The sequence below is a fragment of the Lepus europaeus genome, chromosome 5 (assembly GCF_033115175.1).
Source record: "Lepus europaeus isolate LE1 chromosome 5, mLepTim1.pri, whole genome shotgun sequence".
Lineage (NCBI taxonomy): Eukaryota > Metazoa > Chordata > Mammalia > Lagomorpha > Leporidae > Lepus > Lepus europaeus.
In genome coordinates this window covers 11,845,617-11,871,698 of record NC_084831.1, presented here as the reverse complement: position 1 = coordinate 11,871,698, position 26,082 = coordinate 11,845,617, and the positions used below count along the sequence as shown (strand labels likewise).

The 26,082-nt window shown below is 62.3% G+C and overlaps 1 protein-coding gene across 4 annotated transcripts in view; it reads right to left on the bottom strand.

Annotated features, from left to right (window-relative positions):
• The window catches only part of ARHGEF10L (Rho guanine nucleotide exchange factor 10 like), a 130,031-nt gene that overhangs the window by 92,221 nt on the left and 11,728 nt on the right, over nucleotides 1-26,082 (bottom strand). For 3 of the 4 annotated variants that reach the window (XM_062190518.1, XM_062190520.1, XM_062190521.1), the window contains exons 1-2: nucleotides 3,804-3,858; nucleotides 3,645-3,721 (exon numbers count right to left, since the gene is read on the bottom strand). In XM_062190518.1, coding sequence (XP_062046502.1) covers nucleotides 3,645-3,681 — 37 coding nt within the window. In that variant the 5' untranslated portion in view covers nucleotides 3,682-3,721; nucleotides 3,804-3,858. Of the gene's footprint in view, nucleotides 1-3,644; nucleotides 3,722-3,803; nucleotides 3,859-26,082 lie in introns of those variants that run through there. The other variant, XM_062190519.1, reaches the window with a different exon arrangement.

Sequence of the window (26,082 nt, the reverse complement as noted above, 5' to 3'; positions counted from 1 at the left end):
GGAGGGGCTGCCCTGTGCATCATGGGAATGACGGGCAGCAGTCCTGGCCACTCACCGCTGGAGGGTGGGAGCACCCTCCAGCTGTGACAATCACAAAGGTCCCCAGCCACAGCCTTGAACTGAGAAGCACTAGGGGTAGGGGTCACCGTCAGGGCGGTGCTGACGGCAGGGCCACGACAGTTAACAGCTGTTCTCACTGCACCTGCACCCCGGCCTGGCACCACGGAGCCCAGGCTGCGAGCCCCACAGGTGCTCCCGATCTGCTAGACATGGATGGGAATGGGCGAGGAGGAGGAGGAAGGGATGGATGGACGCAGGGACCAGCAGACGGACAGAGCCACACATCCGATTGCAACAGTCTCTCCAATCCCTCCCCCACGGCGACCAGGAGGCTCCCAGAACAGAACATTCTAGGTGCAAATGTCAAGAACACCTTTGCTGCGCTGCCGGAGAGCAGGGAGGGGCATCGCCAACTTCCTCTGAGCTGCGAGGACCACTGAGGGTGGGGACCCAGCTCGTCCTCCTGGGAGCACTGGTCGCCCGGGGCGGACACTGGACAGTGCCTGGGCCATAGCGCCTTACCCACGGGGAGCCCGAGAAGTCCCCCTGGGGTTTCCTGCTGGGGCCTCAGCGCCCCCTCTGCTTTACCTGGTGGGGCACGGAGACTTCGAGGGGAGACGCTGCACCCGCGGCCACACAGCCAGAAGCGGGGACTAGGTTTGAACCCAGTGCCACTCGGGTCTTGCACCCTAGATGCTAAACCCGGCCACTCTGCCAGCGGCCTGAGCCCTGGGACAATCTGCCCCATGCTGACCAAGTCACAAGGGGACACGGGGGTGGAGTGGGAAGCTGGGTTTGTGGTTTCCGAATCACAGTTCTCACCCCACGCTGGCTCCCGGCAGCATTTTCCTGTTGGGGCTGCTGGTTTTGGACATGGTTATAACATTAGTAGGATCACAGGTGCTATGATAAAATAAAATACACTTGGCATTGAATTGATTATTTCAGACTTGGGTTTTGTTTGTGAGAAGCAGAGAGACAGAGAGAGCGCTTCCATCTGCTGGTTCACTCCCCAGATGCCTGCAACGGAGGGAGCTCGGCCAGCCAGGAGCCAGAGACTCCAGCCGGGTCACACACGTGGGGGGTGGGGGCCCAACCACTTAAGTCGTTCCCACAGCCTCCCGGGGCCTGCACAGCAAGACGCTGGAGTCGGGAGCCAGGGCTGGGCCTCGGACACAGGACGCAGGCATTCTACCCTGGGTCTTGACCACCAGGCCAAATGCCCAGCCCTACTCTTATATTATGATATGACCAAAATCACGTTTGGGTTAATTCTGTGACTGTATGGGCCACTGCTGCTTCTGTCGTGGGTATGCAGGGTGTGCACACGTGTGCATGTGTGCGTAGGACACGTGCACAGAGTACTCACACGTGCACATGCACACATACACACGCATGCATACAGTACACACACACACATGCGTGCACACATACATACCAAACACACGAACACCAGCTGTCACGTCTATGGCTTGTGATTTTAAAAGTTTAAGAAATACTGGAACAATTGCGCACACAGCCCCAGCCTCACTACCAGGGCCTGCCTGAGCCCGCAGCGTCCTTGCTGGGCGGGGGCTGAGGGTGAAGGTTGCCCTTTATCACGTGGGGTCAGCCCACCCGGGTGCCGCTCAGCCCCTGCTCTCCCGTGCGCTCGCTGTGCAAGTGCCGAGGGGCTGGGCCCTCTAAGGTCCCGTCACTGATCTCAGGGCTGTGGGAGGGTGGCGGGGTGGACTAACAGGCACCAACCCTGGCGTCCCACATGAGCTCCCTCGGAACTAGCTATTCAGAGGCTGTCGCGTCTGCACATCACAGCCCAGCCCTGGCCCGCGAGGGACATGGGCAGTCCGTCCCCGCTCAGGCCACCCCAAGGCTGTGTGCAGGGACCCGGCTCACTTCCACGCCACCACCCTTTCAGAGCACCAACAGAGTCAGGACCCCATCAGCAGTCACCCACACACCCTGGCCCAAGTTGAAAGGGAAGTAGGCGTGGTCCAGGGTGCCTGGGAGGTGACGGGGGCGGCAAGCCTGGGGACCCACATGCCCCAAGAGGAGCCGGGGCCACAGCTCACTGGAGCTCCAAAAGGCTCCGGGCACGGGGCTGCCCTCAGACAGAGCCTTGAAGGACGGGGAAAGGCCTGGCAGGTGCAGCTGGGGGCAGGTGGGGGCTCCAGGCTGGGCAGCAGCAAGGGCAGGGAGCCAACAGCAGGGGCCCTGGCAGGGAGGAAGGAGGTCCCTGGGCAGTGGACAAGGTGCTCCGGGGACGCCTCTCTCAGGAAGTGCGGCTTATTTCTAAGACAGTGGGAACCTCTCAAAGCATCAGAACTCGGCAAAGAGCCGGGTCTGGGTGCAGATGGGTGACCGTGGTCAGCAACATTACTTATGCCAGGTGTCCGCTGGTGGCCCTCCTGGTGAGCAGGACAGCAGGGTGCCAGGGCAACAGGGGCCCTAGGGCATGAACCAGGAGATGCCCGTGTCCCCAGCGCCTACCTCCCAGCCGGCTGCCTCCCTCCGAGCCATGGGGCATTGTTCCTTATCAGGAGGGAGAATCTGGCCTCCCAGCCCAGGATCATCGGGAACCTTTCCCAACATCTGGTCAGGTGGCGTGACCGTGACCGGAGCTGGCCACGCACTCCTTCCGCATTCCTGGGCGTGCCCAGGCCTCAGGAAAGCCGACCCACGCGGGCCCAGGGGGCAGGGACCCGGGGTGCCACCCGTCCCCATGCAGCAGGTGCAACTGTTGTGCTGGGCCCCACCCGCTGAGGAGGAGGCTGAGGCGGGGGCAGGAGGAGACGCGCCCGTCATCCAGCCCCCACCCAGGGCTGTGCACAGCGCACAGTCTCCAGCCGCCCCCTCATGGGGATGACAGCACCCTCCCTGAGAGACCAATGACCACGCGGCCGGGCCTCGCGCAGCAGGGCCCAAGGTGCCATCCCCATTCCCACACTATGGATGATGGAGCCTGGTCACCTGACCACGCCTGCAGCGCACACGGCAGGATCGGGCTCACCGGGCTGGCGACAAGGCCCTGGGCTCGTGGCCACTCTACTCTCCTGCCTAACCCCAGAGCAGGCAGGAGGGCAGGAAGCAGGGCCTGGCGGGTGAGCCGGCCTCGGGCCCAGTTCCCGGGGGGCGGGGCCTGGATCCCACCTGCTGTGTCCCAGGCCATACTGTCTGGGATTGCCAAACAAAATACAGGATGTGGGATTGAATTTCAGATAAACCACCAAGAATCTCTGTTGGGATAAGGGTGTATTGTCTTTTCCGTGTTTGTTTTGCTGTTGTCTGGTTGGTTGTTTTCTTCACCGCCCACCGATCAATGGCCTCAGTTTCCCACCCTCTACATCCAGACCCCGCTCTCCAGGGGACCCGCGGCAGGTTAAGAATTAACCCCCGCCCAGTGCCTACCCGGGAGGAGGAGAGGAGGAAATCACTTCCATTTTGTGGACACGGGCCGAGGCCGAGGCAGAGGGCACAGGCCCAGCAGCCGGCCAGGACCCACATCCGCGTCCGCCCGCTCCGACACCAGCGCCCCCTCCAGCGCCCGCGGCCCCCTGGTGAGGACGGCCGGGTGCCCGGGTGCCTACCTACGGCACGCTGTGGAGGAGGGTTCCAGGAAGCCATCAGACAGTCCAGCTCAGACCAGCGCCGTCCCGCCGCGCGCCTGCGAAAAGAAGGCCACAGTGCAATTAGCTGGGGCTCAAGGCTGCGGGCTCAGGGCCAGGGCGGGACCCCCGGCTCACAACCTGTGCGCTCTGCTCCAGCCCCAGCGGCTCCACACGCCTTCCTGCCAGCTCCAGCGCCCAGGGCAGCCTCAGAAAGGGCCCAGCCTCCACCCAGCGTAATCATTAACCCGAAGAGAGGCCAGCAGCTGTGTGGCCAAAACCGCGTCTTCCCAGAAACCTCTGCTGCCACCGAGGCCTCCTGCTCGCCCCGTCCTACGGGGCTCACGGGCAAAGCCACGGGCGCAGAGCCAGGAGAGCACCTGAACCCTCAGGGATGGGGCCAGACGCTTCCTCCTCCGGCTGCCTGGTCACTGCAGTCTCCCCGGGTCTGGCTGCCCTCCCTGGGCCGCCCCCGTGGCCCCTCTGAAGGCCACTCTCTGTCTCTCCCTGTCCAGCCCCACAGCGCTGGCCACCCGGCCTTGGCACATGAGCACAGGGAAGGAAAGAGGCCGACAGCCAGGCTCGGGGCACAATCCCACTGCTCGGGCAGCAGCGGCTTCCCCTCGGCCCCAAGGCCTGGTCACCCAAGGGGGCGCACGTGACCAGAAGGCCTAAGTGGGCCCAGAGCCCTCGGGCAGGCAGCAAGGCCACTCAGCGGGGTCTCTGCTCCGCGAGCCCTCCTGCCTGACTGGCCCTGCCACAGACGGCCCCTGGGCTGTGTCTGCCCGTGGTGGAGCCTGCCCGGCGTTCACCGGCTCCTAGGCTGAGTAGACGGCACGGTGCCGGGTACATCTGAAGCTATTCTCAGCCCATTACAGACGTTACAGGCGTGAGCATGTCATTCCAAGTCACCAGCAAGAACACCGGACCCAGAGTGGGAAAGGAACTTGCCCAGGGTCACACAGCTGGGCAGAGTCAGGGCCGGAACGGAAGCCCTGGGTCCTCAAATAACCCCGGTGCTCCAGGGCCCCCAGGCGTCAACGGGGCGGGTGCTCAGCCTGGTGGCTAAGACGTCCGTGTCCTGGGTCAGAGTACCTGGGTTCTGTTCCCAGCTCCAGCTGCCCGATGATGCACACCCAGGGGGCAGCCGTGACTGGGTCCCTGCCACCCACACCGGGGACCAGGACCGAGTCCCCGGCCCCTGGCTTCAGGCCCAGCTGGGGTCACTGCGGAACCAGCACATGGGGACCTGCTCTCTGTCACTCTCTCTGCCTCTCAAACAACACAATTGAATCAAAAAGGAAAACACAGTGAGTGTACAGCAGTGAGCGCCCCACCCCGGTCCCCTAAGCCCCTGGAAGCGACCACTGACGGTTCTCTGAGGAATCTCTCCAGAACTGAGCAGCCCGCAGGTCTCCATAAAGCAGCCCCCATCCCCCACCTGCGATCTCCCCAGCCCGGGTCCCAGAGACCCCCAGTCACCCACCATCCAGAGCTCCGGGACCGTCCTGACCCATCACAGAAGGCCAAGGGCGGCCTGACACCGTGTCACCACGCCCCGTAGCCCGGGGCCACCGCGTCCTGTCACCCTGGGGCAGGCAGAGCCAGTCGGGCAAGGCGTGCTGGGACAGGGACCACGCTGACGGCACTTCCACGGCGGGTGCTGCTACCACGGCTCCCTGATATTCCCGCCGTCCATCTCCTAAATTAAACCGCATCACGGAAGCTGGGGTTGAGCCTGCTGGTTAAGATGCCCGCGTCCCACCAGGGAGGACCTGGATTCGAGTCCCGCCTTTGCTCCCGACTCTGCTTCCTGCCAATGCAGACTCTGGACCGCGGCACCTGGGCCTCGTCTCACGCGGGAGGGAGCGCGCAGAGCCCGGGCTGCAGCTCTCGTTTTTCTAACTTAAACCTCAGTGGCGATCGCGGCTCGGCACACGGACATCAACCTCGCTGTTCCAGCGGCATCACGGTTCGTGTGGGATGTGCCTGCATTTGTCTAACTCCACCAACACTCACAGCGGGCGTCTCGCTCTTGCGGGACCCTCCGGCCCCAGGACCTCGCACAGATGCTGTGCAAGCTGACAGGACGCGCTCCTAGCCTCAGAGAGGTGCTGGGGGCAAGGAGAGAGACGGTGCCCTTGAGACCCGCACTGAAACCTCTGGGGCAGGCTCCTGCGCAGGCTTTGGGAAAGCCACGTGTAACGAGCCCGGGTCTGCAGGCTGCGGGATCCCACAACTGCACGGCCACTCCAGCAGCTCTGGGAGGGAAGGGGCGGCAAGATTGACCTCCATTTTGCAGAAGGAAAAAGGGAGGCACCAGCCTCTCATGCAAACCGCTCCTAAAAACTTGGTGATGGGGCCGGCGCTGTGGTGCAGTAGGCCAAGCCTCCGCCTGCCGTGCCGGCATCCCGTATGGACACTGGTTCTTGTCCCAGCTGCTCCTCTCCCAATCCAGCTCCCTGCTATGGCCTGGGAAAGCAGTGGAAGATGGCCCAAGTCCTTGGGCCCTGCACCCATGGGGGAGACTGGAAGAAGCTCCTGGCTCCTGGCTTCAGATCAGCCCAGCTCTGGCCGTTGTGGCCATTTGAGGAGTGAACCAGGGGGTGGAAGATCTCTCTCCTCTCTCTCTCTCTCTCTCTCTCTCTCTCTTTCTGTGTGTGTGTGTGAGTGTGTGTGTCTCCCTCTGACTGTAACTCTGCCTCTCAAATAAATAAATAAAATCTTTAATTTAAAAAAAAAAAACTCGGTGATACACAAAGAGGCTGTTACTGCACCCCGGGGCCAAAGCCCAGGCTCCACTGGAGCCGGATCCCCTCCACCCCAGCCCCGGCTTTCGGGGCGACTCCTGCCGCGGCTCCAGGCCTCCAGCTCTCCGGGGAGGGGAGAGACGCGCCGTTCACGGGGCCTGAACCTTCCTTGCGTTGCTCCACCTCTTCCCGTAACTCCCCATCTTACAGATGAAGAATAGAGGCCTGGAGAAGTGAGGCCTTGGCCCAGCCACAGACACGGGGACGAGGCCAACGCAGGGACTCGAGCCGGGGGTGCCGGCCCCAGAGGCTCGTCTCAGTCCTCCAATGACCTGGCCGGGCCAGACACTGGGGCAGGAATCTGGAGCCCTAACATCCTGGGGCAGGGGCCCAGGCCACTGTTCTCGGAGGCATGGGAGAGAAGCGGGGAGATGGCTCGGGGCACCCTGTGGCCACCCCAGCAGAGCCTCGCAGACATAACAGCAGGAGACCAGACTGCCTGGTTCCACCTGCGGGCCACGGAAGAGCCAGGAGGCCTTGGGTGAGTCTCTGCGCCTCATCTCTGGACCTCAGTTTACTCAGCTGCAAAATGGGCGCTAAAGAGTGCTCGCCTCCCAGCGGGGGCAAGAAAAGCCAGAGTAAACTCACGAGAGACTCCCAGACGCGCTCCTGGGACACCCAGGTCTACCACAATCATCAACGTTCATTCCGCCCAAGCACAGCCAGGCTGTGATGACCACAGCCCCGCCTTGGGGGTCCGCGCCCAGGCAGGGGTCCCGTGGTCGCCCTGGCAGGGGAGCCGAGTCTCAGTGTGCCCCGGGGTGGCGGTTCCCCGCGCAGGTTGGGCTCGGCCTGCCCCTCCACGTGACCGCAGGCCTCCGCGCTGTGCCTGGGCAGTCCCCGGGCTGCTGCGAGCAGGGAGCCGACGGCCAGGGACTTGGAGGAGCTGCCCTTCCTCTAGCTCTCAGGGCGGGAGCTGGGCCCAAAGAACCGCGCTGCCCTGAGACACAGGCTGTCTCTACGAGGCATCCACCACAGGGCAGCAGCCGTCAGGCAGCTGAAGGAGAGCAGGCACAAAACCACAGGTGGGGACCGGCGCTGTGGTGTTACGGGTTAGACCACTGACTGCAGTGCCGGCATCCCATGTGGGCGCCGGTTCAAGACCCAGTTCCCCCACTTCCGATCCAGCTCTCTGCTATGGCCTGGAAAAGCAGTGGAAGATGGCCCGAGTGCTTGGGCCCCTGCACCCACATGCGAGACCCGGAAATAGCTCCTGGCTCCTGGCTTCAGATCAGTGCAGCTCCGGCCATTGCAGCCATCTGGGGAGTGAACCAGCGGATGGAAGACCTCTCTCTCTCTCTCTGCCTCTCCCTCTCTCTGTGTAACTCTGACTTTCAAATAAATAAATAAATCTTTAAAACACACACACACACACATAGGTGGCCGGCGGCGCTCGGGCCACATGCGCATGGAGGAGAGGGTGGGCAGGGGACCGCGGGACAGCGACAGAGTCAGGCACCACAGCCTCCCAGTCTCCCTGCACGGACGTGGGACTGGGAGCAAAGGCGGGGCTGGGGCCAAGGCTCTGCAGAGGCTGCGCCGGGGACGGTCATGGCTGAAAGGACGGGAGCTGTGGCCACGAAGACCTGAGTCCGAATCCCAGCTCTGCTGCCAGCAACAGGGAGCCTCCCCGCTTCCCCGGCGGGCGGGTACGCGTCCTGTGCGAAGCAGACCGGGAGGAAACTGTGGGTGCTCTGGGCAAGCAGCGATCCCAGCCCTGCGGGGCTCAGGGGGGCGGGCTCACAGGAGGCTCTCTTCTCTTGAGGGGAGGGGGTCACCGTCCATCCCCGCGGGCAGTGAGCTCTCTTCCCAGCTGCACTGTGTGCACCGGCACCAGGCAGCAGAGATGCGAGGGAGGCGGCCCTGGCTCCCAGGTTGGCAGCCGGGTTCTGGACTCAGCGCCTGTCCACAGAGTCCCCACCGCTCCTCGGGCAGGGGCAGCGTGGTCCCATTTCACAGCTCAGTCAAGTCCAGGCCAGACCTACTCCACCAGAAGACCTGCGCCACCTGAGGTCACAACATCAAAATGAGGGCAGCCCCCAACCCTGAGCCCTGTCACTTAATTCCCATAGAGTGTGAAAGACGGCCCCAAGGCCACACAACCCCGGATGTGGGGGCCTGGGGCTGGGGGGGAGGAGCACCGCTCCAGGCCACCACCCCCACCCAGGGGGGTGGAGCCCTGGATCAGCCCCAGCTCCGCCCCTCGCCCACCAGGCACTGGGCCACTCAAAGACTCAAAGGGCTCCAACTTCCTTTCCCCTTCGCAAGCAAGGGGGGCTGCGCGGCTGGCCCAGGCTTGCTCAATGGCCGACCTCGGACAATGCAGGCTTTGTCCCAGGCCCACAGTAGCGCCCTCCCCACTCCTTGACCTCACAGGGCTGCAAGGGTGAGGAGTGGCCTGGCCCCCAGGGGGCCTCTGTGGGAAGGAGCTGCCCACCCTGGCCAACCAGCCAGGACCCCTGGGGCTGTTGCCTGGGAGACCAGACTCAGCCAGGAGAAGCCCCAGCCCCTCCCCCAGTCACTTTAACCCTTTGCCCACAGTGAGCCAGCCAGGAAGCAGGACTGGAGTGAGCTGTTCCCCCGGGGTTCCCCAGAGGGCTCCAGAGCTCGGCGACATCCTGGGTGGCCGGTGCGCGGCGGCCCCACGGCACACACCTGGCCGGAGACCTCCCTGGCCTGAGCCCGCGCTTCCCCACCTGTGAACGTCCCGGGACACAGAGGCGGCACAGGCAAAGCTGAGAAGTGGGACTCAGCCAAGGCTCAGACAGGCAAAGCATCTGACCCAGATCACCAAGCAGGACAGGGCGGAAGTAGTGGGGGAAGGTCCGAGTCTGACCGCTGGGCAGGTGGAGGGGAGGAGGGGGGAAGAGCGGGGGGCTGGGCGAGGGCACCTGCAGGGGTGCGGTGGGAGTGGAAAGTCAGCACAGAGTGGTCCCACCCCGCCCCGGGGAAACAAGGTCAGGGCCACATAGGAGCCAGGACCACTCCTTCCACCAGGGGCTCCATGACAGCCCGGAGCCCCCAACACCCCAGGAGCACGGCGGGTCCCTGAGTGGCCTCCATGAGACCAGGTCACACCTTGCGGGGGGAACTCTGGGACTCCAGGGGTTCAATCATTCTTTGTGCCATCAACACACGGTTCACCGTGTGGCCCATTCACCCTGTGGCCGGCCAGCTCCCATCTGGGGCTGGAGGCAAGGAAACACACCAGGAGGAGAGCAGGTGCAGCCTCCAGGGGGCACAGGCACTTGGGGCGCGGCCCCGGGACAGCCGTGCAGGGTCCAGGTCCACTGCGCTGTGTGAGAACAGTGCAGGGGCAGGGGAGGCTCAGGCACAAATGAGAACTGCGGTGAGCCTGGCCTGGCAGCCGGCAGGAAGCCTAGGAGAAGCCAGTGCCGCCACACTCACGGACAGCTGGGGGGGGGGGGCACCTGCTCTCTAGCAGGCCCCAGGCAGGAGCGCAGCTGTCTCGGCCTCTTCCCACCTGCACACCGCCCTCCGGCCCCTGCGCAGCAGCAGGCAGGGCACCCTCCCCCTGTGGGCGCCCCTCCCCGCAGCCTGGGCCTCTCGCGCAGCCCTGTGGAGCGCGTGGACTGACTCTGGGTTTGGTAAGGGCGACGGTCTCGCCCGACTGGATTTCAGAACCTGCCGCCCATCATTCACAGGCGCACCTGCAGCGGTTCCCCAGCCCGTCCCAGCGCAGGCTCCTATCTGGACCGGGCAGCTGGAGGCGCCTCCTCCCGGCTGGCTTCCTGAGGACGCCAGATGGGGCGGGCCGCGGGGTGTGGAGGGAGCGGAGGGGCGTGTCTCCCTGGGCTGGAGGCGGAGGCCGCCAGGGGACACCTCGGCTCCTCTGCCCTGGATCTTTCCCAGCAAACACAAACACTTTGCCTCGCTGCTCACCGGGAAACAGAGACACAGACGGCCCTGATGCCACGGCCCCACCCGTCGCCCCGCTCCCCTCCACAAAATTCCTGGAAGAGCTGCCCGGGGTGGGGGGCTGCCTCCAGCTCCTCGGCTCCACGTCCTCCACTGCTCTCTGCCCCCTGAGATCCCGTGGACACACTGGGGTCCCCATCTCACCCCACCCAGGCTCTCCTTCCTCCCCAGCCACTCCCACTCTGCCCCCTGCCTCCACCTCACCTCCCACACTTTCAGATGCCGGGATGCTCTGCCCACTGCCCTCCCTGGGGGATGCTCCGCCCACAGCCTTCCCCAGATGCTCCGCCCACGGCCCTCCCTGGGCAAGCTGGCCCACTTGCTGGCTCTCAGCATGGTCTGTACCTGGATGCCTCCAGCCTGACCCTGCCCTAACCCCCAGCCCCCAGCCCATCTGCCAACTTGGCACCTTACCCCAGGACCCACCAGGCACCTGACATGTCCCTCCCAGACTCCCGGTCACCTCCCTGCCTTCCTGTCTCCCGGCGGGGAGCCCCATCCTGCCCACAGCTCAGGTCAAAGCCCCCAGATGCCTCTCTCTCACCGCCACGTCCCAGCCACAGCAACCGCTGTGGGCTCCACCTTCAAAGCATGCCAGAGTGTGGCCATGTCCCGCCACCTCCACGGGGACCACCCTGGTCCTAGCCACCATCATCTCCTGCCTGGCCGACTGGAACAGCCCCGTCCTGGGCCCCGGTCTCCCCTCAGCAGCCAAGCCAGGGTTCTCACTGGGCCTCAAGGCCTCGGCTTCCTAACTATCTCCCTCACACCAGCCTATCTTACCCAGGCCATGACCTTGCAGTTCCTCCATAAACCCACACGTGCTCCTACCTCAGGGCCTTTGCACTCGCTGTTCCCACAGACAGCCCCACGGCTGGCTCCCTCACCTACGGGGCTCTGCTCCAAGGTCACAGAACCAGGCCGTCTCCTAACAGCCCACACACGTCCTCCTCAGCCTCTGCCCGACCCCTCTGGCCCTGTCCTGGCAGGACTGAACGCGTCCTGACAAAGCTGCTTCTGTCTGCTTCCTCCTGCTGGGACGTGGACGCCACAAACCCAAGGGCACACGTCACACATCACTGCACCTGCAGCCCTGCACCGGTGCCTGGCGCACAGTCGGCCCCAAGCCACGCTCACTAAACCAAGTCCCACGTCGGCATCCCCCCACCCCGACCCCTGCCCCAGGGGACCGCCTCTCCTCCAGGCTGCACCCCTCCCAGCCAAGCGGGTGCATGACACAAACACCCGCACCCAGCTGCACAGGAGGCAGCTCCCCAAAACCAGTGTGGGAAGAGGTCTGGGGCCAGGGAGTGATCAGAAGAGGGGTGGGGCAGGCTGGAGGAAGCACTGGGCTATTTTTATAAACCTCACTCCCCCAAAGACTACATTCTTCCTGGGGTGAGTCAGGAGCATGTGGCCAGGCAAGGGGGACAGGAGTCTGGGGCTCCGGGGCTGCCGTCAGGCAGGTTCGCGCATAGCCCAGCTCCCCAGGGGCCCCAGGCTAGCCACAGGGAGTGCAAGGGTCCCATCTGGCTGCAGGCTTGCCTCTGTCGGGGAGGGGAGTGGCCAGGCCACTCTGTCCCACAAGAGAACTCTGGCCATGAGAGAATTAGCCCTTGCACAACTCAGAGCTAAAAACAGCTAAAACCACCCAACCACACACAGCGAGCCGGCCGAGATGCAGCCCAGCCTGGATCAGAGCGCCGGGACACCCAGAGGCCTCCAGCCACCCGGCCCACGACGGCACTGGCTGAACCCAGAGCGCCAGAACTTCAGACTCAGCCCACTGCCCTCAGCGACGTGCTCCCAGCTGCTCTCGGCACCCCAGGAGGCGACGGGAAACCCGCGGGCGCTGGCGCTGGCCCAGGTCATGGGCTATCTCAGGGGCCTCCTCCAGTCCCCCTGCAAGCCCACCTGGGGCCTGCATCGTGGCATAGCCGGTTAGGCCATGGTTTGCAACACTGTTCAAGTCCTGGCTGCTCCACTTCCCATCCAGCTCCCTGCTCATGAGCCTGGGAAAGTGGCCAGAGACACACGTCTAGTGCTTGGGCCTTTGCCACCCACATGGGAGACCTGGATGGAGCTCCTGGCTTCGGCCTGGCCCAGGACCGGCTGTTGTAGCCATCCGGGGAATGAACCAGCAGAAGGAAGATCTCTCTCTCTCTCTCTCTCTCTCTCTCGCTCACTCGCTCTCTCTCTCTCCCCTAGTTCCAGCACAGAGCTGAGGGGTTCCACAGCCCCCATCACCACCCTCCCGAGCCTTCCCGGGACAGTCCCCCCCACCCCACTGAGTCTGCCCACACAGAACCCCCGCTGTGGGCAGGTGGTGGCCGCTGGAGTGCCGGGCCTGACCCGAGCTGAACCCCAGCAACGTCAGCTCCCCAGAGCCTCCACCAGCCTCCTGCCCCCTCCAAGTCAAGACTCCAGGGAAGGGGTCAGTCGGGACGGGGTGGATCTGACATAGGACAGCGGGCCGGCTTCCCTAACTGGAGCTAAAACACGCAACGACCAAGGTTCTGCACATGGGCCGGAGGCGCGGGCCAGCCCCCAGCACCCGTGCGGTCGGCAGAGGCGGCACACGCAGCAGCTCCCGCGGCTGCCCCCAACACAGGGGCACCCAGCAGTGCCCGGGCAGGCGGGATCGAGGGCTCCCTCCGGAGGACTGCTGACACTCAGCACAGAGGCTCAAACATGCCGCCCGGGCGAGCCTTCCCCGGGTCCAGCCGAGTCTGTCCCAGGGTCAGGTTCCCATCGCAGGACGGTGAGCCGACTCCAGGGTACAACCCGGGAAGAGAGTGACAGTGGTCACACCTGCCACACGTGCCACACAGGTCTCTGGGTGCCACCGGGCACACACGCTGCTAAAGCAGGTGGAGTCACCATGACACAATGACAACGTCTCTGCGCCTCCACCATCGGAGTCACCGTGACCGACGTCTCTGTGCCTCCACCATCAGTGTCACCGTGACCAACATCTCTGTGCCTCCACCATCAGTGTCACCGTGACCAACGTCTCTGTGCCTCCACCATCGGAGTCACCGTGACCAACATCTCTGTGCCCCCACCATCAGTGTCACCATGACCAACATCTCTGTGCCTCCACCATCAGTCACCGTGACCAACATCTCTGTGCCTCCACCATCAGAGTCATCGTGACCGACGTCTCTGTGCCTCCACCATCAGTGTCACCGTGACACAATGACAACGTCTCTGTGCCTCCACCATCAGAGTCACCGTGACCGATGTCTCTGTGCCTCCACCATCAGAGTCACCGTGACCAACATCTCTGTGCCTCCATCATCAGAGTCACCGTGACCAACATCTCTGTGCCTCTACCATCAGAGTCACCGTGACCGACGTCTCTGTGCCTCCACCATCAGAGTCACCGTGACCGATGTCTCTGTGCCTCCACCATCAGAGTCACCGTGACCAACATCTCTGTGCCTCCATCATCAGAGTCACCGTGACCAACATCTCTGTGCCTCTACCATCAGAGTCACCGTGACCGACGTCTCTGTGCCTCCACCATCAGTGTCACCGTGACCGATGTCTCTGTGCCTCCACCATCGGAGTCACCGTGACCAACATCTCTGTGCCTCCACCACTGGGCCCAGGCCTTTATAGCGGGGACCCCAGCTATGCCTCCCATGTCCTCTGCCACCAGCATTGTGGCTGGCGCCGAGCAGCTGTTTAGCAAACAACTCTGGTGAAAGAATCAATAGCCAGACTCAGCTCTGGGGCTGTGGTCTGCACCCTGCTGTGGCCCCGGCCTGCCCAGTGCATGGCTGGACCACTCCCATCCACACACAGGGCACAGGGCACAGGGCACAGAGCCAGGCCCCCGCCCTGAGGCTCAAACCTGGGCGGGGCGGGGGTGTCCAAGGCCTGGGGCGTGGCCGCTGGGCATCCCCAGTGCTCTTTAAACAAAAGTGTGGTCGGTTCATCTCCGGGACACCTGGGCATGGCACAGGGCACAGGTGTGAAGGAGACACGGAGGGCAAAGTCGGTCGCAGGGTGCTGGCGTCAGGACGTGGGCCCTTTGGGAGGCGGGGCCCCCTGGGTGGGATCAGCGCCAGAGGCCCGGGTGCCCAGGGGGACACCGCAGGGCTCCCAGCCTCCAGGAGTGCGGGAAACAAAGGCCCTGCGGCTGATATGGGGCCAAGCCCACTCCATCCTCTGCGCCTCTCCTCGGGGACCTCCCCAGCCACTCCTTCACTCACCCAGGAGAACCCAGGGCCGCCCTGCCAGCCTCTCTGGGTGGCCCCGTGACCAAGAGTGAGTCCCGGCATCATCACACCTTCCATGTCCCCTGCACATGCCCTGTGTCCCTGGGGTTGCCTTACCCCTCCTACAGGCCTCTGCGAGGGGGCCACCCACCCTCACCTGCAGATCAGGAGCCAGACACACAGAGAGGTCACGGGTCAACAGTTCAAGATCACACAGGGGCAGAGCAGGGACGAAACCCCAGCCACTGGGCCACCTGGCACATGCCTTGAGCCACTACAGTGTTTAGATCTCTCTTTTTTTAGAGTTTTTATTTAATGAATACAATTTTCACAGGTACAGCTTTAGGAATATAGTGGTTCTTCCCCCCATACCCACCCTCCTTCCTTACTCCTGTCCCATCTCCTACTCCCTCTCCCATCCTTGTTTAAAAATCATTTTTAATTAAGTTTATATACAGAAGACCAACTTTATACTAAGTAAAGATTTCAACAGTTTGCACCCTCACACACACACAACGTATAAAGTACTGTTTGAGAACAAGTTTTGCAGTTAATTCTCATATAGTACAACTCATTAAGGACAGAGGTCCTACATGGGGAGTAAGTGCACAGTGACTCCTGTTGTTGATTTAACAATTGACACTCTTATTTACGACGTCAATGATCACCGAGGCTCTTGTCATGAGCTGCCAAGGCTATGAAAGCCTCTTGAGTTCACAAACTCCAACCTTATGTAGACAAGGCCATAATCAAAGTGGAAGTTCTCTCCTCCTTCAGAGAAAGGCACCTCCTTCTTTGATGGCCACTTCTTTCCACTGGGGTCTCATTCACAGAGATCTTTCATGTAGGATATTTTTGCCACAGTGTCTTGGCTTTCCATGACTGAAATGCTCTCATGGGCTTTTTAGCCAGATCTAAATGCCTTAAAGGCTGATTCTGAGGTCAGAGTGTTACTTTAAGCGATGGATATTCTATGAGTCTGCTGTGTGGACTGCTTCCCATGTTGGGCATTCCCTCCTTTTTACTTCTGTCTGTTTACATCTTAAAACCTCGGGCACTGGGGCTGGCACTGCGGCGTACTGGGCAAAGCTGCCACCTGCGGCTCCAGAATCCCATATGGGTACCCGTCTGGCTGCTCCACTTCCGATCCGCTCCCCGCTATGGACTGGGAAAGCAGCAGAAGATGGCCCAAGTGCTTGGACCCCTGCACCTGGAAGAAGCTCCTGGATCCTGGCTTGGATCAGTGTGGCTCCAGCCATTACAACCAATTGGGGAGTGAATCAGCGGATAGAAGACCTCCCTCTCTCCCTCTCCCTCCCTCCCTCACTCCCTCCCTCCCTCTCTCTCTCTCTCTGCCTCTCCTTCTCTCTCTGTGTAACTCTGCCTTTCAAATAAATAAATAAATCTTTAAAAAAAAAAAAAAGATAAAAGAAAATGGAGGGTCTGAGAGGCAGTGAGCTGCCCAGGGCCACGCAGCAAGGGCGGGAGCCAGCCAAGCTTCGGCCCTGAGGTCCATACAGCTGCGACACCTCCACTCGGCCTCCCTGGAGCCTCCTCCCATGGGAGCAGATGCAGGAGCCGCCCGGGGTGCAGGGCACCAGCACTCCAGGCCCCAGGGGAGGAGAGGTGAGAGCCACAGGACACCGTATTAGGGAAAAGTAAAAGAAAGGAAAACAAACGGCTTCCTGGCGGGAGGCCACGTGCCCCAGAATATTCTCTTTGGATCCGGCTCCAGGGCAGGCCCAAGAGGCCAAGCCCCAGGAGCTAGCCCAGGCTGGACGTATGCAGGTCGGGTGGTCCTCAGGTGAGGGTCTGGCCTGCCACCAGTTCCCACCAATGCTGGGCAGGGCACTGGCACCGCCAGCTCTGGTGCTGCCTCCCTGTGACACAGGAAGAGGAAGTCTCTCAGAGCCACAGGGCTCCCTGCAGGCTGGGGGGGGCAGCCAAAGCCAGCATCTCCCCTGCCCCCAGCCAGGCCCCGCCCTATCCCCAGCCCCCACCCTGCAGCCCCTCCTGCCCCGTCTCCACCTTCCAGACCACAGGAGGTGCCCAGCCTAGAAGACAGCACCTGAGGGCCTGGCCAGGGGAAGCCAGCCCACCGAACACCTACTGTGTGCGAGCAGTCCACCCAGCACCTACTGTGTGCAGACAGCCTACTGAGTACCTACTGTGTGCAAGTAGCTCACCAAGCACCCACTGTGTGCAAGCAGTCCACTGTGCACCTACTGTATACAAGTAGTCCACTGTGCACCTACTGTGGGCAAGTAGTTCACCAAGCACGTACTGTGTGCAAGCAGCCCACCATGCACCTACTGTGTGCAAGCAGCCCACCATGCACCTACTGTGTGCAAGCAGCTTACCATGCACCTACTGTGTGCAAGCAGTCCACTGTGCACCTACTGTGTACAAGCAGCTTACCAAGCACCTTCTGTGTGCAAGCAGTCCACTGTGCACCTACTGTGTACAAGCAGCTTACCAAGCACCTTCTGTGTGCAAGCAGTCCACTGTGCACCTACTGTATACAAGTAGTCCACTGTGCACCTACTGTATACAAGCAGCTTACCAAGCACCTTCTGTGTGCAAGCAGTCCACTGTGAACCTACTGTGTACAAGCAGCTCACTGAGCATCTACTGTGTGCAAGCAGCTCACTGTGCACCTACTGTGTACAAGCAGCTTACCAAGCACCTACTGTGTGCAAGCAGTCCACTGTGCACCTACTGTGTACAAGCAGCTCACTGAGCATCTACTGTGTGCAAGCAGTCCACTGTGAACCTACTGTGTACAAGCAGCTCACTGAGCATCTACTGTGTGCAAGCAGCTCACTGTGCACCTACTGTGTACAAGTAGCTCACTGTGCACCCTGAAGCGGCCCCAGGTGACCCACCTTTCAGAGGGAGCCCCTGAAGCTGGGTGAGGTGAAGGCACCCACCCAGGATCGCCCAGCCAGTAAGATCCAGGATCCGAACCCAAGTCCTGGAGGCCGCGAGCCTGCATTCTCATTGTCGCTCACGGGGCAGCTCCCACGGGGCAGGGACCATGGCAGGGCACCCACACAGTCGCCCACAGATGATGCTTGCGTGGCTGTGTGGTTTCTCCCAAATTCCAGCCCAGGCCCCAGGAGAGCCCACAGCACCACACTCAGGTGCCACGTCAGAGGCCCCCAAGCAGCCGGGCCAGCTCCACAAAGGGGAATCCGTGGGCCACGCAGAGTGCAGCTGGAAAGCAATGCTCAGGCGCCCACAGAGCAGCCTGGGACAACCCGACAGGCGGCAGACGGCTGGGGGCTCCGGCAGAAGCGCAGGGCCTCCACGGGACGCGTTCCTGGATGCCAGCCACGGGCCATGCAGAACTCCTGCCCTCGCGACACCTCAGTTTCCTCCTCTGCTGTACACAGACACAGAGGACGCCCGGGGGGGCTCCACGCAGGCCGCTCCTGCTGATCCGGCCATCAGCTGGGGGCAGTGGGATGGGACTGGGGTGGGGGGGGGGACTACGGAACCCACAGCCCCCAAGCAGCCAGCCCAAACAGGTTTCCATTCGGTGCTCAATTTATGAGGTCAATATTTACTTACTTATGACCCAAATCCTGTAGCACAGCGGGCATGCCTGAATCAGCCAGCCCCGAGCACGCAAAACAGGAAGGAACGCCGAGTCAGGGTTAGGGCAGGTGGAAAGCCCAGGGCAGGTGCAGGAACCCCACGCTCTCCAGGGCACCCAGACCCAGGCTGGCTGGGGAGGACACGGCGCCCTCCCCCCACCCCTGCAGACTAAACAGCACCAGCCTAACCCTCCACCCCTGGTGCACCTGCACAGAACAGCCTGGGTCCCTGTCACCTAACGGTGTCTCTCCTACAGAAAAGCATGGGTACACGAAGGAGAAGGAGGGCGGACGGATCCCAGGGACGGATCCACAGCAGCACGGCTGCCCCCAGGGCTGCACGTTCCAGGGTGTTTGACAAGTGCTAGCTCTCTTAATTGTCCAAACCACCACATGAGGTAGGGGCTATCACCGTCCCCAGCAGAGAAACTGAACGGAAACACAGAGAGGTGGAGACACTCGCTCCACGACACACAGCCGACGAGTGGCAGAAGAATCGGAAGCAGGCAGCCGACCCCAGGCCAAGGCTCTGAGCCACCAGTGCCTCCACCACCACCACCCCATCAGCTCTGCTCCCGCACCAGAGCCAGGAGGGCCCCCGCCTTGGAAGGGCGTCTCGGAGACCGCCAGGCGCTCAGGAACCCAACGGCTCCCCGCAGGGAAGGGCGAGGACTGGGGGGTCGCCCCTGAGGCGGCTGAGGGAGCCCTGGGACGGCGCCACTACCCTGCTGCCAACTCCCCAGCGCGGCCCCCAGGTGCCCTTTCCGACTGATCACCCTGCACCTCCCCACCCACCGGCAACACTGGCCTGCAGGACCTACAGCATAGAGGGGGTGCAGGGAAAACAAACGAGGGGAACCTGAGCAACGGGGGCAGAGGGAGGCCCCTCACCCAGCCCCACCCTCCGGAGGACAAGGACCCACCCCTCGGGGCCTGGCGGCCATTCCCCCACCACCTCCCTCGGCACTTGGGGACCCAGAGGTGTCTTCCATGACAACCACTCACCGGGCACCCGACACTCCAGGCCAGAGTCTCTGCTCGGCCTTCCACTCCCCTGCTAGATGGAGTTCCTGGAGTTAGGCACAATGCCTTCCTCCCTCTCCCCCCTCCCTCGCTCCAGTACCCACAGCAGCGCTCAGAACACTGAAGAAGAGATTCAAAAAATGACGGATGGATGGGGCGGGGGGGGGGGGGGGGGGGCGACGCTGTGGTACCGAAGCTTAAGCGTCCGCCTGCAGTGCCGGCATCCCATACGGGTGCTGGTTCAACTCCCGGCTGTTCCTCTTCTGATCCAGCTCCCTGCCAATGCGCCTGGGAAAGCAGTGGAAGATGACCCAAGTGCTTGGGCCCCTGCACCCAATGGGAGACCTGGAAGAAGCTCCTGGCTCCTGGCTTCAGCCTGGTCCAGCCCTGGCTGTTGCAGCCATTTGGGGAGTAAACTAGCAGATGGAAGATATGTCTCTCTGTCTCACTATCTTTTTTTATCTCTGCCTTTCAAATAAATAACTAAATCTTAAAAAAAAAAAAAAAAAAGAAAGAAAAAAAGGGATGGACCGACAGACAGATGGGGAGAGGGAAGGGAGAGGATGGAAGGGGGGGGGAGGGAGGGAGGGAGGGAAGGAGGGAAGATGGACGGATGGATGGATGAGGAGATGGACAGATGGGAGGACAAGTGAGTAAGTGAATGAGCAAATGACAGGCGCCCAGGGGGACTCAGCCCCGCTGTGGTTTACACGGGATGCGGCTCCTCCAATCATGCAGACTTCTGGACCCCAAAGCCTTAAGGTAATGAGACAGAACCCAATGGTGCCTTTAGGAGGTGGGCCCGGTGAGGGACCCTCAGGTCACTGTGCACGCGCCCTTGGAGGGCGGTTCCTAGGAGAGAGCCGGTCACAAAGGCCTGCGTCAGCGCTGGCCCGCAGTCACCCCTCGCATGAGCCCCGCCGCTGCCGGCCTCCCGCCACCCCCGACAGCTGGGCTTCCAGCACCAGGAGCAAACACAAACCTCCTTGCTTCATACAAGGCTCCCCAGGGGCGGAAAGGTGGTGACCCGGGCCCTCCCTCAGCCTGGAGTCCACCAGGGCTCCCGTACTTAATCTGACCCAGCCCTCGTCCAGATGCAAGCTTGCCCAAGCTGGACGGGCACCCCCAGCAGTGCCGTGACCCCGACACTGTGCCTGGCCTTACGGCAGGGCCCCGAGCGCCCTACGCTGGGCCAAGGCCACACCCTCGCCAGCCCCGTGTGATATCTGTTGAGTGAGGGACCAACAGGCCAGCAGATGACCTGGGGAGCTTCGCCTGGGGCCCAGCCCAGGCTCAGGAGGCCGAAGGGTGAGGCTCGAGAATTTGCATTTTGTTCAAAGGCTCCCAGACAACGCCAGGATCCGGTCAGCTCGGGCTACACTGGCACGCGGGGAAGAGGTGTCGCCGGCTGCTCGGGCGCAGCTAGGAGCAGGGCCCCACGTGGCCCCTCCCCACCCACACGTTCCCTCCTCTGTGATGTGCAGCCCCTTCCCCGTGTGGCCCTTGAACCACTGTCTCCAGCAGCCCCGAGAAGCGGGAGAGGACTAAGCAAAATGCAGATTCTGAGGTCCTGATGCCAGCCTACAAGCATCTGTGTCCCCTGGGTGAGGCCCAAGAATCTGCATTCTTGGTGAGCCGCCCGGGTGATCCCGGCACACGCTGATTACGGCCTTCAGGGCCCCGCCCCCCAGGGCTATGACCACTCACCTGTACCCGTAGCCTCACACACACCTGACCTTCTGAGAGAGATGGGGTCCTGACGGGGGCAGGGGTCCTGGAGGACCCCGAGAAACCCAGCAAACGTGCCTACCCCTCCACGGCTCAGGGCACAGAATGCCAGCCCCAAAGGGCACTGAGCAATCGCTAAGCCCAGCCCCCACCTCACAGACAGGAACCCGAGCCCAGAGAGGGCGCCGCCCAAGGCCACGGAAGGGCGAGTGCCTGGGCCACGTTAGAAGCAGGTGCCCGGGCCCCCCACACTGCCCGGGCAGCTCTGTCCCTGCTCCGCCACCCTCCTGGCCTCCAGAGCCGCCTCCCAAGACACTGACGACAATGTCACGGTCCCACGGAGGCATGGTAACGCCGCTAACCAGCCTGACCCTCCCAACAAGGCGTCTGCTGCCTCCACCAAACCGGGAGGCGGCAGAAGACAGGCGGGGAGGCTGAGCTGGGGGGCGGGGCTGACTGGCCCGGCTCTGGGGGGCGAGGGGCGGCCCCTGAACCAGCATCATCAGCCAGTATCTGAGTTTAAAAGGTTAAACGAGGGCCAGCGCTGTGGCTCAGCAGGTTAACGCCCTGGCCTGAAGCGCCGGCATCCCATACAGACGCCAGTTCCAGTCCCAGCTGCTCCACTTCCGATCCAGCTCTCTGCTACGGCCTGGGAAAGCAGCAAACAATGGCCCAGGTCCTTGGTCCCCTGTCCCCACGTGGGAGACCTGGAGGAAGCTCCTGGCTCCTGGCTCCGGATTGGCCCAGCTCCAGGCGCTGCGGCCAACTGGGGAGTGAACCAGCAGATGGAAGACCTCTCGCTCTCTCTCGATCTCTCTCTCTGTGTTTGTGTGTGTGTGTGTGTGTAATTCTGACTTTCAAAAGGTTAGACAGGGCCAGGCATTTGGGGCAGCCAGGGCCTCAGCTTCAGGCCCAGCTCCGCTTCCGAGTCCAGCTTCCTGCTAACGTGAGGCCTGCGGGGCAGCAGGTGACGGCCCAGGTCCGCGGGTCCCTGCCACACACAGGAGCCCCAGACGCACGTCCAGGCTCCTGCCTTCCGCCTCACCAGCTTCAGCTGTTGCAGGCATTCGGGCAATGAGCCGGCAGATGGAAGATTCTGTCTCTTTGCCACTGAAATATTAAGATCTGTCACTTTAAAAAAAAAAAAAATCTTCGAAGGAAAAAAAGGTTAAACAGCCCCGCAGACCGGGTCCTGAAACACGTGAGTCGGCACTGAGGGGGAGACGGCGCAGGGGCTCGGCTCGCGGCTCCACTGAAATCCCGGCACAGGTGCAGAACCGCGGGGCGGAGGGGGTTCGCGCCTCACCCAGAGCCGTTCAGCTCGGGCAGGGCCGACCCTGGGCGTGCACGCTCGGCACTCGGCGAGCCGGCTCCCTCACCATCCTCACCACTGACCCCGGCAGGGAGGGCAGGCCCGACAGGCGCCTGGGGTGTGGTGCCCGTGAGAGTGGCCAGCCGTGGCCGGGCCTGGTGCCGTGGGCGCTGTGGCCTAGGGCAGGGCACAGCCCCTCCAGGCCTGGGGCAGGGCACAGCCCCTCCAGGCCTAGGGCAGGGCACAGCCCTACAGGCCAAGGATGTCCCACAGGCGAGGTGGAGGTCTGGGAATGGATGACCCCAGAAGCCCCTCACGCCCGTCACCCCACCCTCAGGTCCTGCACCTGCCTCCCTGGCTGCGCTCCGGCATGGCCACGGCCCTGCCCACCGGCTTCCCCGCCTCCCCGTGACTCACCAGTGTGTCCAGACCTGATGCTTGCCACCATTTCTCAAGGGTGGACAAACTGGGTGGATTTTCCCACGTGGCACTCCGGAGAACCGGTTTTACCGAGAGCTCTGCGTGGCACGGTGGGGCCGGAGTGCGGCATCAGCCCCCAGGAAGCACCCACGCCGCTCGCCTGTTAGGCTGAGCTCTCGTGTGACGGCGACTCCACGGCTTGACCCTAGGAAACCCGGCTAAGCTCCTCGTCCCTCTGTCCTCTCACCAACACGGAGCGAGCAAAACTCCCGTCCCTGGCGAGTCCACGACCAGACAGCGTCCCAGAGCCAACACCGGGCCCAGCGTGCCAGGGGCTGGGAGGGCGGCTGTGGTCCCAGCACAGGGCCCTCCGCTCAGTCTCCCTCGCCCCCGGGGCAACAGCGGCAGGAAGCAGGAAAAGCGGCACCGATCGCCTCTGCAGACACCCGGAACCCGAACTCACTCCCGGCTTCCGCGGGATTCCCGACTCGCGGGGGCTCGGTTTTCCGAGTGTCTGGCTTTCCGATGACGGCGCAGGGCCCCGTACAGCCCTTCTGCCTTTCACCCTCAATACAGTCGTCAGCTCAGCGCACGCGAACTCCAACGCTCTCGTGGGAAATCGGCTGATGCGAGGGTCTCGCCCAGCTGCAGGGCAATGAGCGCGTTCCCAGTGTGCTGAGTGGAGGCGGCCGAGCCAGGACACCAAGTGGGTTCATCGGGACACAGGCCCACGGGAAGACAAGGAACAATTAGAACAGGAGGGGAGTTCTTGCTTGCTTGACTTGACTCCTCACTGCGTCTGACTGTCTCCCGGATCGGGAGGCTGGGGAACGGGCGAGCGGCGCACTTAGCTTTCTTCGGACCCAGTCCATCCTCGTTCGGGTGGACTAAGACCCTGCACACTATGCCACAGCAACAGGCCCCTCTTTTGTTTTCGGACTAAACGGTTCAAACTCTCCTAACAAACCTGAGGTTTGTGTGTGTGATTAGTAATGTTAAGGTTGATAATTATAATCATAGCAATGCATGTAATTCCCAAGCCTTATAGTAATGCATTTTAATAAATTTATAATAATAAAAAAAAAAAACAGGAGGCGGGGCCAGCGCTGTGGCATAGCAGGCTAAGCCTCTGCCTGTGGCACCGGCATCCCACATGGGTGCTGGTTCAAGTCCCCGCTGCTCCTCTTCCTATCCAACTCTCTGCTGTGGCCTGAAAAGGCAGTAGAAGATGACCCAAGTCCTTGGGCCCCTGCAGCTGCGTGGGAGACCCGGAAGAAGCTCCTGGCTCCTGGCTGCAGATCAGCCCAGCTCCGGCCGTTGCAGCCACTTGGGGATTGAACCAGCAAACGGAAGACCCCTCTCTCTGTCTCTCCACCTCTCTGTCTGTAACTCTATCTTCCAAATAAATAAAATAAAATATTTTTAAAAAGAGCAGTAGGAAACCCAGACTGTTAATGTATCCATCTTACAAAAAGGCACCTGAGGCCTGGGGTAAAGGCTGCCCAAGCTCTCCTGCTGGTTGGAGAAGGAAGCAGGACGAGGACCAAGCCCCTGGGCCCCCTACCAACAACCCCGCTGAGGTCCTGGAGTAGCAAAAAGAGAAGGTAGCCAGGAAGCTGGGGTCTGGACTTGACCAGGCCCCGCCCCGAGTGGCTGTGATGTGATGAGCAAGGGGCGTGGCCCACTGCAGCTCCGCGGCTCTGGGATGCTGCTGAAGGGGTTGGGCCATGCTGGGGGGTCCCAAAGCAGGGAATGAGGGTGCTGGGACCCCACAGGACCTGTCCGCTAACTTGCCGGAGCAGGGACTCGTGCTCGGCCCAACCAGTTTGCCAGGGATCAACAGCAGGGCTGGGGGTGGGGGGCTCCAGGGTCAGGTTCTGCCCATCACCAGCTGTGTGACTTCAGACAAATTACTCAGCCTCTCTGTTCCTGGGCCACCTCGTCCGTAAACTGAAGACAGAAGCCACACGTATTTCCTAAGACTGCCACAAAGGACTGACACCAGGCGGTGTGTGGGGCCTTCAGCAAACACTGGCTCTGATCTCAACCCTGGGGGTCGCGTTTAATATCACCTCCACAGAAGTGGCACTCGAGACTCCAGAGAGGTGAGAGCCTGCCTGCCTGCAGGGACGGAGCTCAGAGAGGGCAGGGTTCGCCCCCCCCCCCGCCCCCCGTTCCTCGCAGCCCCGGAGCGAGGCCTCTGCTGGCATCCATAGAGACACGGCTGCCCAGGACGGGCCCTGTGGCATCAGTGGGAACACCGCTGCCTGCAACGCTGGCATCCCGTGGCTCCCGCCGAGGCACCTGGAAAGCAGCGCAAGTCCAAGTGCTTGGGCCCCTGCCACACACGAGTGTCCCAGGAGACCCGGAAGACACTCCAGGCCCTGGCCTCGGATCGGCCCAGCTCTGGCCGTGGGGGCCATCTGGGGAGTGAATCAGTGGGTGGAAGACCTCTCTCTCTCTCTGTGTCTCTCCCTCTCTAGATGTAACTCTGCCTTTCAAATAAGCGATCTTTCAAAAAACAAACAAACAAAACAACACAGCTGCCCTCCACCAGCGCCCGCCCCCCACCGGCCTCGTGGGATCCTGGTCCAGCCCCCCCCCCCCCCGGAGTTTTCCGGTCACTCGCTGGGGAGGAAGCAGAAGCCCAGGAAGACTGCTTGACAAATCACAGAGCTGCGGGAAGGTCCCACCCCCACTCCTCCCACCCAGGGCCGCCGGCAGCCCAGTGCTTCTAACCACAAGGGGGTCTGCGGGCGGCGACCCTCACCTGGGGCCCAGGAGCCCCTCCTGGGGTGATTCACCACCTCCCTCACCCCGAGACTTCGGTGGCCCCATGCAGACATCAGCCCCAGCCTGCTCACCGCTGAGGCTGTGCGACCTTGGGCAAGCTGCCTCACCTCTCTGAGTCTCAGGAGCCCTGGGGGACGGGGAGGCAGCGCTGGGCCATGGGTAGCAGGTGAGGCCACCACCTGCAGCACCTGCGGCCCATATGGGTGCCAGCTCGTGTCCTGGCTGCTCCACTTCCGATCCAGCTCCCTGCTAATGGCCTGGGAAAGCAGTGGAAGATGGCGCAAGTCCTTGGGTCCCTGCACCTGCATGAGAGACCCAGATGGAGTTCTGGGCTCCTGGCTTCTGCCAGGCCAAGCCCTGGTCATTGCGGCCATTTGGGGAGTGAACCAGCAGATGGAAGACCTCTCTGTCTCTCCCACTCCCTCTGTAATCCTGCCTTTCAAATAAATAAATATTTTTTAAAAAGAAACCTTGTTGAAGAAAATAATTGAGCAGAGTTTGGGTAGCGTCAAGGAAGCACCAGGGTTCAGAGAACGACCTGGGAATCCGAGAGCCTATGAACAGCACAGA